Raw genomic sequence first — 18,319 nt, 5'->3', positions numbered from 1 at the left:
TGACGCATGCGTACGAACAGCCATGCTACATGGCAGTGAAACATGGGCTGTAACTGCTGAGGACATACGTAAGCTCACAAGGAATGAAGCCAGTATGCTCCGTTGGATGTGTAATGTCAATGTGAATACCCGTCAGAGTGTAAGTATCTTGAGAGAAAAGCTGAACATTAGAAGCATCAGTTGTGGTGTGCAAGAGAGACGATTGCGCTGGTATGGACATGTGGTGAGAATGGATGAGGATAGCTGCGTGAAAAAGTGCCACACCCTAACAGTTGAGGGAACCCGTGGAAGAGGTAGGCCCAGGAAGACCTGGGCTGAGGTGGTGAGGCAAGACCTTCGTACATTGGGCCTCACCGAGGCGATGACTACTGACCGAGACCTTTGGAAATGTGTTGTGCGTGAGAAGACCCGGCAAGCCAAGTAAGATCGTTGCCAGTGCCCCTGGACTGGTTCTTGTGCGGGTGGCACATAAAAGACACCATTTCAAGCGTGGACGTTTTCGTGCGGGTGACACGTAAAAGCACCCACTACACTCTCTGAGTGGTTGGTGTTAGGAAGGGCATCCAGCTGTAGAAACTCTGCCAAATTAGACTGGAGCCTGGTGTTGCCATCCGGTTTCACCAGTCCTCAGTCAAATCGTCCAACCCATGCTAGCATGGAAAGCGGACGTTAAACGATGATGATGATATACATACATATATATATATATATATATATATATATATATATATATATATATATATATATATATATATATATATATATATATATTATGTATGTATGTCATTATTCAGTATACTTCAAGATCTCTTGCCAATAGAGAAAGAACCAGCTTCTAACTTAGATCCAAGGCTCCTTCATTAGAATTTCAACATCAACAATGGAGTATTTTTGCTTGTATGTATATATGCATGTATGTAAGTATGCATGCATGCATGTATGTATGTGCAGATTTGTATGTTGTATGTATGTATTCTCATGCATATAGTTGCATATCTAGACATGCATATGTATGTATGTATGTATGTATGTATGAATACGTCTTAGACATAGATATGCCATCATCATCACCAGTATCAATATTGCAGTAACCAGTACAATTTATTTTAGCGTTTATTTCAGTCTCCACAGTCATTATAGTCTTGGTCATATTTTGTGTCATTGATTCTGGTTGCCAAGGCCATTATGGTTATAGTTGTCTTGGTTGTCAAAGTGGATGTTGTCATGGTTGTGTCTGTCATGGTTTTGGTTGTTGTGACCTAATGGCAGTTTTTGCTATCGACATAATGAATGTGATTGCAATCATGGTCAGTAGGTTATTTCTCAAAGTGGCATGATTTGGGCAGGTTGTGGATTGTGGTACCTTATCAATGAGAACTTTAGAAGAATTAACATGCCTGCTATGGGTAGCTCTGCGACCAAATAATGGAAACCCTACATTTGTGTAACATACCCAAACCATCATATCTTTCCTTCATTGTTATCTATACAAATTCATCACACACATCCATCAGTTTGCTTGTGCTCAATAATTCTTTCAAGTTAAAATTGTACACACACACACACACACACACACACATACATACTATATCTGGAAAGCACTACTTATTCTTGTTAAGTGTTTCTACTTTCACAACCGAAATCTGACAACCATTACTACCCCCATCACCAAATACAGTTCCTTCAGTTATTCTCTCCACTGCTATCCTCTCACAACACTAAATCAATCCAGCATGCAGTGAGAGGAGTTGCTGTCTTTTGTCTTGCAAACTACAAAACAACCCCACCAATGCTGGTGCCACAAAAAGCACACAGTACACTCTACAAATGGTTCATAAAGAACTGAGTAGAGACAGCGCAAAGTTTCAGAGCAGTTTTTAGTCTTGTCGACTTCATGGCGGTCTCTATACTGGTGATGCCATGAAAAATAACACATATTACACTCTGTAAAGTTGTTGCACTTAGGAAAGTTATCCAGCCATAAAAGCCATGCCAAAAGTGAGATATCGGAGGATGATACGGTCCTCTGGTTTGTTGGAGCCTGTCTAATAGTCTAAACTGTGCCATGATGGAAAACAGATGTAAAATGATGATGAGGATGATGATGATGATGATGACAATAATGCTAACAAAACAATGTAAACAACAATGATCATAGCAGTGACAAACATAAATGCATCTCCCTTCTATGAAATGCCTTACGCCGTCTGTACTTGGCTTTTGAGAAGAGAGAATTTTGTTTCCAATGAAGTTAGAAGTTTCACAAGATCTCCCTCTCATCCTCAGATCCTAGACATAATGCTATCAATTGACCTCCCCCACCCCCTTCTGTGTGGCATATATATCAGCTAAATAACCAAACCTGTCTTTCCAAGTTGTCACTCGGTCACTCAATAGCCCTTTATGTACTTTTATATCATATGCCTGCTCATGTTGGTCGCTATTCCAGTCCAGCTGTTGCACCTTAAGTTAGGATTCCAACAGATAGTTTGTGAACTCACTATTTCCATTGGATACATAACACTATTGTTTTCCTTTATACTGCATAAAGCTTTCAAAGAACTTTTGCTATTGGCCATCTGTGGTTCCTGTTACAAATAACTTATGCATACACACACACACGCATATATATATTTATGTGTGTATATATATATATATATATATATATATATATATATGAAAGAAGGTTTGAAAATGCACTTATTTTTTAAAAATATTTATTTACTTAACCGGTTTCACTTTTTTAGAAAAAGATTATCAAAAGTCTTTGAGAATAATAAAAAATGTTAAAAAACAGTTTGAGTATTAAAATGCATATATACATTCTTTGATGATAAAATATATTTAAAGTATAAAGCTTTGTATGAACCTTGTAGTAGTGTTACATACTGATTGTCACACATTCTCTGATATTAAGGTGAAATTGTTAAAAACAGTGTATGAAAATACACATATGGAAAAATACATATACATATTCTTATACATATTCTTTGACAATCGAATAAAATTGAGGAGGAACTGACCTGGCCTTTTTCTCTTGTGTATATTGAGGGAATGTTTTACTGTCTTAAGAGACAGTATGACTGGCTAGCTGGGGTGGGAGGGAAGAAGAGTTAAAGAGGATTTTTTTTTTTTTGGTTGGTCTGTGACAGTCTGTCATGGTTCACTGGTTTTTGGGACTGGTTTTGTGCACATCTCTGTGTGTGTGTATATATGTGTGTTTGTGTCCGTAACATCCACCCCTAGGGGTCAGCCACACTTAAGTGGCAATATACTACACTTTATCGTGCAGTTACTGTTAATACTTCATTTAGAGAATTAACATTGCTTGTTTTCACCTTTTCGATATCAGTGAAGAATTTCACTGGAAAAGAAGATATAAGATTGCCAGGTTTTTGTCTCTCTCACCAAGGTCAGTAGCTATCGAACGCCGACGAAGGGAAATAACCCTGAAATCCGGATCCGTTCGTGCTGCAGATCGTGGTGAGAGGGATAACTTCCCTTGGCAAACAGGACACAGTCGTGTGTCGATAAGCCAGCTGGAGGAGATGTCCTCCTGGGGCTAAAAGCAACAGTAACATCCACCCCTAGGGGTCAGCCACACTTAAGTGGCAATATACTACACTATATGTATATATTTATATACACACTAAGTGGACATCCTTTTTGCTAGAAGAAGACCACTTATGGTCTGACCACTAAGAAAAGATTGTTCTCAAGAAAATTCAGCAAACACCAGAATGTAAGCGTTTAAATTTAAATTATATATAGGGCCCAGTGAATAAACTGTTGTCTAAATTACACATTTTAATAGATATATATATACCAAAATAACATAAAAATATCTTGAAATACTAAAGAGTAAATTTATTCAATAAAATCGCCATTGGCTTCAACCACACCCTCCAGACAACATCAGAATCTCCTGCAACTCTTCTGGACAGTTTCCTTGTTTAAGTTGGTGAATGCTGCCATAATCCTTACCTTCAGTTCATCTTTGGTGTTACAAGGAGTTTTGTTGGTCTTCCAGTTAACTGCACCCCACACATAATAATCAGGGGGGATGCAGTGTGGGGTGTTAGGTAGCTAGATGTTAGGGGTGATGTGGTCACAGAAATTGTCTGAATACCATGATTAGGTTCTCCTGCTTGTGTAATATGGTGCAGAGTCCTGTTGCCAGACACAGGGTCTCCCAGCAGCCACCCTCTTGACCATGTGAGAAGATGAATGGAGGAATAACATCACCATCACAAGCGATCACTGCAAACAGCACGATGTTGACTGGATGTTTGATTTTTATCACTCTTGGTACATGTTTTGGGGACTCAGATTGATACCCAACACTCTGACATGTTCGTATTGGAACTTCTGGTGTGAATGCCAAGAAGTACAGCATGTCATTTCCGAATTTCTGGCAGAGTGAATTGCATCATGGTACTGTTTGTTTTTCTCACAGATGGTGCCCAACTGACCCTACGATACTGTGTAGTCAACAAAATCAAAAACAAACTATGCACATGCATGAAATTAAAAATATAAAATGGTGACAATTTACCCATCACACCCCATATATATATTAAACCACGGTTTACCATTTAAACTACCAACTACTCTTAACCTTATAGCAAGGCCTATACATAGTGAGGTAATACACCAGTAGTGCCTATGAATACATTTATCCCTTAGACGGTTCCATAAACTCTAACTCATAATTTATATATATATATATATATATATATTTCCTCATTCTATGGCTTACTGCCACTGCCAAGATGGTAAGTTAATGTTTTTGTTCGTAGCCTGATTTCTGTTGTGCTTGTTATTTTTCCAGTGATTGGAGGTTTTCTTCGAGTATTTTTTGTGATTTTCACAGCAATGCTGGCACCACACGTGCCCTATGATAATTATAAATTAATTATAAAATTTTGGATTTGTCATTTATCGGCTTTTGTTTGTTGGCCACCGATATTATTGTTATTATTCATTTTACTAATAATGATAATTAATAATAATATCTATATAAATATTTTCGAATATTTATTCATTTAGCAATTATATAATATATATATATATATATATATATATATATATATATATATATATATATAAAGCACCATTTGAGCATGATCGTTACCAGCATCACCTTACTGGCACTTGTGCCAGTGGCACATGAAAAAACATTCAAGCGAGGTCATTGCCAGTGCCGCTGGACTGGCTCCTGTGCAGGTGGCACATAAAAAACACTATTTGAGCATGGCTGTTGCTAGTACCGTCTGACTGGCCCTCGTGCCGGTAGCACATAAAAGCACCCACTACACTCTCAGAGTGGTTGGCGTTTGGAAGGGCATCCAGCTGTAGAAACTCTGCCAGATCAGATTGGAGCCTGGTGCAGCCATGTGGTTCGCCAGTCCTCAGTCAAATCATCTAACCCATGCTAACATGGAAAGCGGACGTTAAATGATGATGATGATGATGATGATATATGTATATATATATGTGTGTGTGTATATGTATAAAATTAAGAAGGAGAGAAGCAAATTTCAGAGGTCGGTGTATAAATTCATTCAATCCATTTCAAATTATCGAAATTCTCCACAATATACAATATACAATATACATGAGACATGATAAAAATTTATAAGAATTTATAAAAATATGTATGTATATGGCAAATGAAAGATGGAATATACAAGAATTTATTATTTAACACAACAATTGTTTCAACACATCTAGCATCGATTCCTCATGGTTGGGACACTCAACAACTGGTTCAGGAGCCTCTGGCAGCGCAGATGTATGTCATCAGGTGATGCTAGATGTGTCAAAACAATTGTGATTAATAATAATTTTTTGTATATTCCATCTTCTGTCTTTCATTTCTGTCTTTCAGGTGACCCACAGTTAAAGTGGCAGACACAACACAAGTGAGGCCGGTTGGCACAGTTCTAGAAGAATATGAGATAATGACAGATGGTGCAGATTAACTCTTGCAAGTCAGTGGGCTTACAGCTTAACACCTGGTGAGGCAAGTCCATGCCAATCAGACAGTGTCATGGAGTGTTAGATTGAAAGACTGGTTAAACTGTTCAGGATATGGATTATTCTGGACTGCTAGGTAGATAGAAACTGAGATGTGGTTACAAGCAAGGTAGCTAGTTTGACCCAGAAATGAGCTGAGAGGATGCTATCCTTGAAAAGACAGCAGAGATGGCAAGCATTTATCAATACATTGTTTCTGTCATAATTTACCAATTGACCATCATGACTTGCCTCAGTTTTTATCTGCTTCTTGTGGAAGGGATGGGTTCCACTTGTCAGACAGTCCATCTGCTGTCAATATTCTCAGCCCCATGGTGTTCAATATACCATGGCTGGTATTGCACAGATATATGCTGGGGTTGCAATTTCTACATAAATTCCCAGATGGTGAGTAGATATAGTCTCCATTTGTAAGGCATATCTTTCTGTAGCTCATCTCTTCAGTGAAGTTGATGCCCTGAGTGAAGTAAATACTATGTCTGAGCATGTGTGGAATGTTGTGAGATGTTTACCCCCTCCTTGGCAGGCAATGCAGTCAGTGGAGGTTCCATGTTAGTAATTCATAGGGGATTAGTGACAGGGAAGAATAACAATGTTCTCAGGGAGGGTTCTGAATAACAACAAGGATGAACTGACTTGCCTGTTCCAGAGAACTTTAGGCCAAGGACTACAAAGACTTCCATAAATCCTTGGCCTGCTAGCGCTACTGAGTGGCACTACTTGTTCAAGATAAACTCTACAGGCATACAAGTGCCATCAGCTAGGACTGTCTCAGATACATGCAAAGCAATGATACCATTTGGAATACAATTTAGTATCTGTGCATTACCAACTTGTGGAGTTATATCAAACAATTATTGTTGCATGTAGGACAGATCCAGCTATCAGCTGAATTGTGAAAATTGCTCTGCAACCTTCCTTTAAACAAGAAGGTCAAGTAGTATTCTTTCTGGTAATATATGATAAAAGAGGTTGGGTGGTAGAGGAGGCTGAAAGGACTGAAGGCAGATATTGTTGTTTTTGGTCAAGTCATCATCAACTGCTTCAAATTCCACTTGGAAAGGAAGGGAAGGGTAGAGAAGGGTGTGCTCACCAGAAGTAAATTTGTTAAAAAGTAGGTGACAGTTACAAAATGGCAGGAGTGAACGATACCACTCAAAGCATACCTAGAGATCAAAGAATGACAGGTTACATGCCCCTTAATGATCAAAGTGGTCTTGAAACTGTGAGATACCTTAATTAGACCTAGTTGAAAGTCCTCTTGTATCAGGAGGATTTTATTTCATTTGATTTGTTATTTATTGTCTTTTTTTTTGTTTTTGCTTTTTGTACCTTACTTGTATTCTGTGTATCCCACATACACACTTTTTGTGATCTGTCTTTATGATGTTCTCTTTATCTGAGTATTTGGTTACAGAACTACGCGCTGAGTAAGCAAAACAAAAAACAAAGCAAAGAACTTTGTGAGGCGACTTTACTTTTATACTTTAGGGTTCGATAAAATAAGTACTTATCAAGTATTGGATGTTATATATTCAACTATCTTCCCTCCTCATTGTTTGTGTCACTGTTAGAAATCATTAAGTACTCTATGTTCTGAGTTCGAATCCAGTCAAGGCAGACTTTAAGTTTCATCGTACTAAGGTCGATAAAATAAGTAGTATCAACTAACACTGTAGTTAATATGATTAATATATCCCTCTCTCATAAAATATGTAACCTTTTTCCAAGTTTATTTCAGAAATCAATATTGTTATTAAGAATACAAGACAGGAAACCCGAAGAGAGTCGGACAGAATTATTATTTTAAATGCAAGAGGCGAGAGATTGCGTGTTGATATGAGGAGAAAACGATAGTAAAATCGTGAAACAAACTAATAAAGTTCTTCCGCTGCACTCAGTAACAAGCATGAACTAAACACGTGCTTTTGACAGATAAACGAGTCGCTCTTTCGTTTTTACACTCAAGTCACATGATACAAATAACTGTCCCAGTTTATTTGTATCTTCTCACATAGGAGAGGTTAACAGTAGCGATCTTCAGAATGGCGTCGTTACTGGCTCGTCATTTTGCATCACCTTATCAACTATTCTTTCTCTTTTTGTTGGTTTTTCTTGTCCATAACCATGTAAAAGCTCGGGAGGTTATTCACATGGAAAAAAGAGACGTTTCAACCTCAAAATATGAGTACAGTAAGTCGCAAACACGATTTAAACGCAGTGTTGACAACAAGTGTCAGGAACAAGAAGAGAAATTCTTACAAGATTTGAAGAATAATAAGAGTATACACGAAGAGGTGTGTATAATTTTCTTTCTTTTTTTTTATTCGTTATAGGAATTTTTAATGTTATTCTTTAAAAAAAAACGCAATAGCAACAACTAATTAACCTTATTAAATCTGTGGCTAATGAATGTCTTGTCTGTGCAAGTTCAAGATCGTTTTCAAGGCTTGAGAAGACGTGATGGAAATAAAACCACCTCAGTCTTCCATAAGTAACCAAAAATGAAAATATTTATTACACTAAAACACACACGCCCGTATTTATGTGCTGCGTATGTATTAAACGTATCCTCCCTAATATTACCCTCTCCTACTGAAGTTAAATTTGTGAAATTCAATCATATGGTTGATCTATTTACGCTGTAAACATCAACGAGTTTGCAACCAAACACTTCTAAATATATTTCTTATTTGATGGTCTCTTTCCAAATTTAAACAATTCCTGCTGCCTTTTTGATTTAATTTAAATGGTTTATTATTGAAACTTCGTATTTACGTTTATATTTGCTTCCTTGTTGTGTTTATATTGTTAGTGAGCAGCCTCATAATATGCATTGAATGTAAGGTGTGGTTGTTTATTAGTGTATGGTATACATTGTTCACGATTCAGTATTATATTTATTTCACCATTTATCTTGAACACATCGATACGTTACATTAACCTTTTTTTTTTCTTCTCGATCAACTCGTAATAATTTTTACATCTTAAAATCCGAACAATTCCTATTCCTTGCCTGATGTTGTAATGCATACAGATGCACACAACTCAGTGTGTTTATAAAATAGATTTTCATATTCATGTTAGCATAATGAACGTCTGGTAGCGACGAAAGTCGTTGTAGCTTTTAATAATCTTAAATATGTTTTTGTATTGTGGTGAAAATATTGATACAAAGACAACAAATATGTGATACTATTCATAATTTCAGTTAGAATCATCGAGGAAACTAAATATTAAAGAGCCGAATATATTGAATATCGTAATGAAAAAAAAAACAAGATGACTAATCAGTTATAAAACTGAAAATGTTACATCTATTATAATTTTGTTGAATCGGTTGTGTTAGTAAAACACGATTTTTAAGCAGAAATGGATGAAACTGAATTGCAGACGCTTAATATTTTAGTCATGCGAGCCAACGAAAGGTCCTCCACGCAGCCGCTCGACCTGTTAGAAATAGCAACCAAACCCCTCTGAAATTACATCTTTCTGTCCCCCCCCCCCCCCAAAAAAAAAGACAAAAATTACAAGGGCACATTTCATAAAGTAGTCTACAACCTGAAAACAAAAATAAGGCGAAATTGTCATGCCTAAAGTGCTTTTTGGTCGTAGGTTTGCTCAGTCATGAGTCACTTTGGGTAAACAACATCAAATGTTCGTTCTTTAACCTATTATATATATACCTTTCTAAAATATTCTTCACGTGTATCTGTATTTCTTCTTAGCTAACCTCTTTTCTTATAAAACTGACTCGCATAAAATACAAACTCCTAACAGAGAAAATACTTTCATTTTGAAACTCGAACTATTGTTTACTGTTGTCATCTCAATCCAGTGAATCTCAAATTGACGAATACCAACCTCATTTATATTTAAACGTAATTTCTTGTCCCTTCTTCCTCTTAAAACAAGATTGAGTTTGCATTGATATTATTCTTTTTTTGTCATGGTGTCGGACAAGTTTCAAACCTACTTTAATGTTATTAAACATGGTACTTTGTTCGTCACCTATTCAGTCTTCGCCCTCCCCCTCACTATATAATAGGGATCTTGGGGGACTGTTTAGAACCGGCTGGATACTTTCTTATTTAATCTATACTTATTCGTCGACAGTATCCTAAACATTGTATAACGTAACGTAAACGTTATACTGTAATTCTAAACAACAGCTTATGATACAGCAGTTAGTAGGGTAGTCATATTCGTGTTATATGGCTATGAAATTATATAACACCTGTCATTAGGAACAATTTAATATATATACATATTTTGAGAGAGAGTATATCGTTGCTTTGTTGAATGCCCCCCCCCCTCCGCTTCTTGTCGTCATTTGTATTATGTACGTATATCCAAACAATTATTAAACGCTGTACCTAAGTAAAGAAAATTCAATTTTCTTTGTTCTAAATTTCTGATATAACCGGTTATAATTTTTAATTTGTTTTAACTTCCTGTGAAACACAAAAATTTAGGAAGAAATAGTCTTAATAATAATAATGAATTGCAGATAATTTATCTTATTATATCTGACTTTTTTTTAAAATTTAATTAGTAAGTCTTCCTAAAATACTCTTTTTCATTCACCCCGTTAATGTTTTTATTTTAATACCTATGTTGATATTAGAAAACAAGCGCTCTATAATTTTCATATTAGAAAGTATATTCCACTTTCTGTTGCTGAATCCGCTAGAATAATAGAATCCAAAATTAGGAGTCGTTGATTTTTCATATTCTTTCTCTACTGATTTATTAGTAAAAGCTGCTGCTCGTTAAAAAGTATCAACTGGTGTTTACATGAGTGGTGCATATTTAATGTATACTGTTTGGATACATTCACCTGTAGAGTGAAAATGTGTGATGTGAGAGCAATAGAAAATACCTGAGGTCGGTACTAAGGATATTGAGGCCGACACAAGCATGATAATGTTGAATGATAAACCTAGTAGGTCACTACAACTCCTTCCAACACAGGTATAGATACTAAGATAGTGATAATGAGGACAATGCTTTATTTGATATTGCTGGTTGACGATTTAAAGGAGTTCTTGCTAATAATTTTTTTTTTTTTTTTTTTTTTTTAAGACCTTGTATATTTTTATTTTGATTTCTACTCACCCTATACCGAAATACGTTTATGGGAGGGAATTTGGTAGTTAATTTGATGGCCTTTCCAGAAAAGTGAAAGACAAATTTGACCGAAGCTTGATATAAAATTAAAATGAAGTTTAACACAAATGCTGTCCTTATTTAGCTCAGTAAATTGAGGGCATTAATAACTGAAACTAGATTAGGTAATCCAATATCGGGAGTTGGCATTATTTATATTCGTATAGTGGTTAAAAGAGTTTTGATATGCCATTTACCAAGTGGCACATCAAAACTGTTTTGTCGATAGAAACAGCAATCATATTTTATATCCTTCATTGTACTTATGTCTATATTAATAAAAGAATAGAAAATAAAATGAAATAACTATTTAGAATACTAAATATAACATGATTCCAACTGGAAAACATAAATTGTGTTGGTCATATTTTTGTTGCTCCTAAATCTCTTTTGAGATTCAGTACCTCCTCAATGCTGATATTGTACAGGTAGATACAACACCAACTTTCGAGACACTGATGGTCCATAACCGTTTATAATCTGCATTAATTTATGAACAGGTACTTCAATTTCCCACAGCCACCAGACTAATCTACTGGTACCTGTATTTCATTTAATTTTTTTAGGTAAATTTAATAGTTGTTTAATTTAGAGCATGTTGACCAAGGAGCTATCTCTGTTTTGGAAAAATCAGTAATCTAGAAAGACTTTGGAACCAAAGGTTCTAGGAAATCAATGTTGTACCTGTACTACTCATTAAAACATTGTAAGGATTAGCAGGAGTATGACATCCTGAGAGATAATTATACTAGTAATTCTCTTCATTATAGACTCCATATAATACTGAAAACAGTACTGTTGTTTTCAAGGCCCATCTGAAAAATATTTACCTTGTTGGAAATCATTGTTTATATTTATTACATCCGTAATTTTAAGCCTTCCAGCATACCAGCTCAGTTAAACTGTCCAACCCATTGCCAGCATGGACAATGGACGTTATATGATAATTTTAGTTTTCATTGAAGCAAACCTGTCAATATGTATTCTTTGCATCAATTGAAGAAAACAAAATCTTTGTTCCTTGCTCATCTATGTGGTTTTCAAGATGAGATAGTTTGAATCTTGTCATTTGAATGGACTTTGTAATCTGTGTGCATTCTTTCTTTCACATTCAGACAATTAGTGATGCATTATTGATACTTCCATACAGACCATGGAGTTAGAATTCCCATTATTTTAAGATAGTGAAAATAATTTTAAACCTCCTCTCTTGGCTGTACTCGAACTGAGCATCCTGAACAAATTTGATCTCAACTGTACTGTTATGCATTATAACCGTTTATCGATGGCAAATAACCAGAGATATAGTAACATGATGTACCCTTCGGGAATGTCTGCACTGATAAGGGTTATTACCCACAAAAAAGCTGTTTTCAGCTCCAAAGACAAGCAAAGCTGTTGTACTGCCAACTAGCTCTAGTTTTGAACTATCACAAGAAGTTAAATGCCTATCAATAGGTTTGGTAATTAATAATAATTTTAAAAGGGAAATCAGAATGACGGAGCATGCTACACAAGTACTCAAATTATATTTTGAATGGGGTATCCACTCAGTTTACATTTAACCCAATGTAATTGCACAATTGACATTCAGAGCTACTTCCACATCATCAGGCTGTTAGCGTGTTGTTGTGTCCTTAACATTATCAACAGACTTGGTAGAAAGCAGTAGTTTTGATTTGCTGAATCTGTTGAAGTGGCTCAGTTAACGACAGCTAAACTGTCTTTTCCCTATGTAAGACGGGACCTAAAAAGACGTGAAGAACCACAGTTGCTGCAGTTTTTAACTTGGCTTTACATAGTTTTACACTTGCTGGGGTCTGGTAGAAGGGGAAGAGCAGAAGCAGTGTCCATAGCCTTTGCTGGTCCATTTAGACTAGTGAGACTGATGCCATTAATGTTCCTTTTGAGACTTTTTAACTCAACATCTGAAGGAAAGACATGGGCAAGTATGGTATTCTGGAATGCCAGCATTCTAGGGAAGAAGGACTAGGAATCGGAATCATGAGATTGAGGTGAACACATCAGAGATGATAGAAAGAGGAGAAACAAATGGGATAGGAGAGTTTGTGTAGGGTGACATGCGCTCAGCCAGATCTGAGGAACAAAGGCCCTTATAGGAGTGGTAGAAAAAAGGCAGAGAGAGGAAACAGCATGCCTTTGGACCAGAAGCTGGATAATATCTGTGAGTAAGTTTATGCCATTCAGACAGCTGGCCCTTTTCTGGAGGTGGTCTAGGATGTCTGTGTGTGCACAACAGCATGGTCCCAAATATGACAGCAACACTTCATTGTGGATCTCACCTGAGCATATCAATAACTGTTGTAGACTGAAGTATCTTCTGGTCCTGAAGTGAGTGGGTAATTGTTGGGATGCAAACCTAGCTATTTTAAGGCTATGCTTTTGCCAGGATAGATCCTTGGTGATTGTAAGATCCAACAATTGGAGTGATTTTTCAGGGCTCCAGCTGGTTGCTACTCATGATTAAGGAAGGAAGTGTGATGCTGTTTTCTTGTTACTTACTAAACTTACTTTGACAGGAGTCCATGTTTGTTAGTATGAAGTACTTCTGTTTTGGATCTAGCTGCACTATTGATTCAACAGCAAATGTTTGTTCTTACTGCATTGTTAGAACAAAAATAACCAGGTCTAAGATGGATGCTATTGGAAAATCCTTAGTCAATCGAGAATCTTTATTTTTGTCTGAGCACAATTGATTCCATTCATAAAAACTAATTTTATCAGCTTTGCTTCTTGCTCATCTTTTGATCTCAGAGAATTTACACAAAAGCATGTGCATTAGGTCTTAGCAAGTTCTTGTTTTTTTTTTTGTTTTAGATCCCAAAATTTTAACCTATCTAAGATAGGTTTGTTTAAAACAATCTAAGTCTTCAAATAAACAATCTTCCATTGTAGGATATTGGATTTCCTTTAATTTCATGATTGCATTGATGCTACACCATACAAAGAATCTTTACCTCACCACTTCAGGTTTACTGTTAGCTAAGCAGCTTTGAGTTTTACTGCTTTTATCTATGTATGTACTTCTTCAATACTGTCAAGAATTAACTGTTTATCAGATTCCATCTAATGCAGTTAGATGATTATTAGAGTTGTACATTTTTGTTGAGTGTAGCCTAGTGGTTAAGATGTTGCACTTACGATTGCAAGATTGTGGTTTCAGTTCTTGGACTGGGCTGTGCATTGCTTTTTAAGCAAAGCACTTCATTTCACATTGCTCCAGCTCACCTAAATGAGTAACCCTATGATGGACTAGCATCCTGTTCAGGGAGAATACTATGGTCTCGGTCACTTAAATGCCATGGAAATTGAGTAACTGACACTGTGATTTGAGATCGTAATGGCCAAGGGTTTATCATTATCATCATCATCATCGTTTAATGTCCGCTTTCCATGCTGGCATGGGTTGGACAGTTTGACTGAGGACTGGTGAGCCAGAGGCTGCACCAGGCTCAATCTGGTCTAGCAAAGTTTCTACAGCTGGATGCCCTTCCTAACGCCAACCACTCTGAGAGTGTAGTGAGTGCTTTGTACGTGCCACCGGCTCGAGGGCCAGCCAGGCGGTTCTGGTAACAACCACGCTCACGCTCAAAAAGTGTTTTTATGTGCTACCTGCACAGGAGCCAGTCCAGCGGCAGTGGCAACGACCACGCTCGAATGTTGTTTTTCACGTGCCACCGGCACATGTGCCAGTAAGGTGACACTGGGAGCAATCATGCTCGAATGGTGCTTTTCACGTGTCACCGGCATAGGAGCCAATCCATGGCTGTAGCAATGATCATGCTCGGATGTGCTTTTAACGTTCTACTGGCACGAGTGCCAATCAGGCGGTACTATCATCAGCCACGTCAGCGATTTTGATTTGTTTACACTTGCCTCAATAGGTCTTCGCAATCAAAGTTCATTGTCCAATGAATGAGGGGTACTCATAAGTGGGCTGGTTACACCCCATGTTCGGATGTGCTTTTAACGTTCCACTGGCACGAGTGCCAATCAGGCAGTACTGTCGTCAGCCACGTCAGCAATTTTGATTTTGATATCCCTTGCCTCAATAGGTCTTTACAAGCAAAGTTTATTGTCCAGTGAATGAGGAGTATTCATAAATGGGCTGGTTACACCCACTGGCACAGGCCATGGACTATCGTCTCACTTGGCTTGTTGGGTTTTCTCAAGCACAGCATATCTCCAAAGGTCCCAGTCACTAGTCATTGCTTCGGTAAGGCCCAATGTTCAAAGGTCGTGCTTCACCACCTTATCCCAGGTTTTCCTGGGTCTACCTCTTCCACAGGTTCCCTGAACTGCTAGGATGTGACACTTTTTCACACAGCTGTCCTCATTCATTCGCAACACATGACCATACCAGCGCAGTCGTCTCTCTTGCACATCACATCTGATGCTTCTTAAATCCAACTTTTCTCTCAGGGCGCTTACACTCTCTCATGTATGCACACTGACATTACACATCCAGCGGAGCATACTGGCTTCATTCCTTAATCCCTCCATGAATCTTCTAAGCAGCTTCTCTCTTCCCATTTTCACTCACAAGTCTTGTCAGCTAGAGGCTATAATAAAAAAAATACTTGCCCAGGATGTCCTGCTGTGGGATTGAACCAAAGGCTTCATGATTGTAAAGCCAGCTTCTTAACCAATCAGCTATGCTTTAACCCGTTGAATACTGACCCCCAACCCCACCCCCCACACTGTTCCTGCTTCTATGACTCAGACTTTCTATTTTAAAGTGATTTAATTGTTTAGCTTTCAGATTATTCTGTCAAATGTAATGCTTATTATATTCACGTTGTTTTGAATTAATGCGTTGTCTCAGTTTTGAGATTTTGATGATGTGATTGTTTATTTTGAGAATGACATTGTAGGGTAGGTGTGAGAGACCAAAATCTTGGTAGTCTAAACTTGAACAGGTATAACATTTTGACTGGATATGACTTGTTTAAATGCTAACAGGTTGAAAAAAGAAATACTTTTTTTCCATAAATTAATTTGTTGCAAAAATGAGCTTTAAAATGATAAACTATTTTAGTATATTCTTCATTATTTTTTAAATTAATTGAAATTAAGAGGATATATTTCAACAGAAATATAGTTACAAAAGAGCTAGTCATTAATGTAGTGTTGAAACTAAAAATCTCTTTATTTCTCTTTTCATGTATTGCTATTTTAATCCTTTTTCCTTTTGTTTTCCAGTTTGTCTTTAGGAATGAATCTAATGTCAATATCATGTTAACTTGGGCTGATGATGGCGTAAGTATAGTCAGCAAAAATTCTTTTTTATGTGATATCTTTCTTTTATCTTTTACTTGTTTTATTCATTAGACTGCGGCCATGTTAGGCCACTGCCTTGAAGAAACTTGGTCAAACAAATCACTCCTATTAGTTATCTCTTTGTGAAATCATTATCTTTTGTTGAACTGTTAAATTACAGGTATGTAAACACACCACCACCTGTTGTCAAGCAGTGATGGGTGACAAACACACACACACACACACACACACACACAAGCTTCTTCCAGTTTCTATCTACCACCAAATCCCCTCAAAAAGCTTTGGTCAGACTGAGGCTATAGAAAAAAACGTCCAAGATTCCATGCAGTGGACTGAACCCAGTACCATGAGGTTGGGAAGCAAGCTTCTTACCACACAGCCATACCTATGTACTTTCTTTGAATTGTTGGTTTACAAATATGTATTTATATGATTGTGTTTATATTTAAATATTTTTGTAACTACATCCAGATAGATTTTCAGTTTGATAGACTGCTGCATACAGGATGTTTTACTGTGGTGAAGCAGAACTTGAACTTGTGACCTTGCTTATATTTTAGCTGTACTGAAAGTTCACAACTGCATATTTTTTAATATTCTATACAAGTAGTAAACAATAGTGTTGTTGGTTACAGAGTTCCACTATGATAATCGTGGGTTCCAGTGCATTTCTATTGGTGAGATACACAAGGGATTGTTTGTAACTCAGTGCAGAATAAATATCACAAAGAACTGTGTTTAAAACGTATCATCATTTAGTGTTCGTTTTCCATGCTGGCATGGTAAGACAGTTTGACTTGAATTGGTAAGTGGTAGAACTGCATCAGGCTCCAGTCTGTTTTGGCTTGGTTTCTGGATGCCCTTCCTAATGCCAACTACTCCAAAGTATACTGGATGTCTTTTACGTATCATTGGTTTTTACATGTCACTGGCATGGGTACCTGTCACCTGCACAGGTGCCTTTCACATATTGGGTAATTTCTTAGTTTTTTTTACTGGTATATATCAGCAGAAGAGTTACCTGTTAATTGTTGGCACTCTGTCGCTTACGACGTCGAGGGTTCCAGTTGATCTGATCAACGGAACAGCCTGCTCATGAAATTAACGTGCAAGTGGCTGAGCACTCCACAGACACGTGTACCCTTAACGTAGTTCTTGGGGATATTCAGCGTGACGCAGTGTGACAAGGCTGACCCTTTGAATTACAGGCACAACAGAAACAGGAAGTAAGAGTGAGAGAAAATTGTGGTGAAAGAGTACAGCAGTGTTTGCCACCATCCCCTGTGAGAACCTCGTGGAGCTTTTAGGTATTTTCGCTCAATAAACACTCACAACGCCCGGTCTGGGAATCGAAACCGCGATCCTATGACTGCGAGTCCGCTGCCTTAACCACTGGGCCATTGCACCTCCTACCTGTTAATACACACACATATATGAGTGGCTTCTGTGAATCAAATTACACCCATGAAGCATTGCTCAGCTCAAGGCCAAAGTAGAAGATATTTGTTGAAGGTGCTGTTCAGTGGGATTGAACCTAAAACCACATGGTTACAAAACCAGTGGCTTAACCACACAGCCATGCCTGTACCACGTGCATGCACATGTTAAATTTATTTTGAAATTTATTATTTTCATCAAAAGTTCAGATGGAATGTTAAAAGCTGTGATGTTAAGTTACTGCACAACTGGTCACATTTGTTTGAGTTCAGACCTTCCTTGTTTAAAATACATTCCTGTATTTTCATTCATTCTGCCTCACCAGTAGCGGATTCTACTGTAATTTTATATTGTTGATGGTAAGTACCTATTT

At 37.2% G+C, this 18,319-nt stretch overlaps 1 protein-coding gene across 1 annotated transcript in view; it reads left to right on the top strand.

Annotated features, from left to right (window-relative positions):
- Positions 1–8,053: 8,053 nt before the first annotated feature.
- The window catches only part of LOC106881454 (sortilin), a 53,738-nt gene continuing 43,472 nt past the window's right edge, over positions 8,054–18,319 (top strand). The window contains exons 1-2 of the mRNA XM_014931842.3: positions 8,054–8,336; positions 16,432–16,488. Of these exons, the coding sequence (XP_014787328.1) occupies positions 8,085–8,336; positions 16,432–16,488 (309 nt within the window). The 5' untranslated portion in view covers positions 8,054–8,084. The remainder of the gene's footprint in view (positions 8,337–16,431; positions 16,489–18,319) is intronic.

This window comes from Octopus bimaculoides, chromosome 4 (genome assembly GCF_046866305.1).
Source record: "Octopus bimaculoides isolate indiv1 chromosome 4, ASM4686630v1, whole genome shotgun sequence".
Lineage (NCBI taxonomy): Eukaryota > Metazoa > Mollusca > Cephalopoda > Octopoda > Octopodidae > Octopus > Octopus bimaculoides.
The sequence above is the reverse complement of the archived record's forward strand: the minus strand, read 5'-3'. Positions and strand labels throughout refer to the sequence as shown.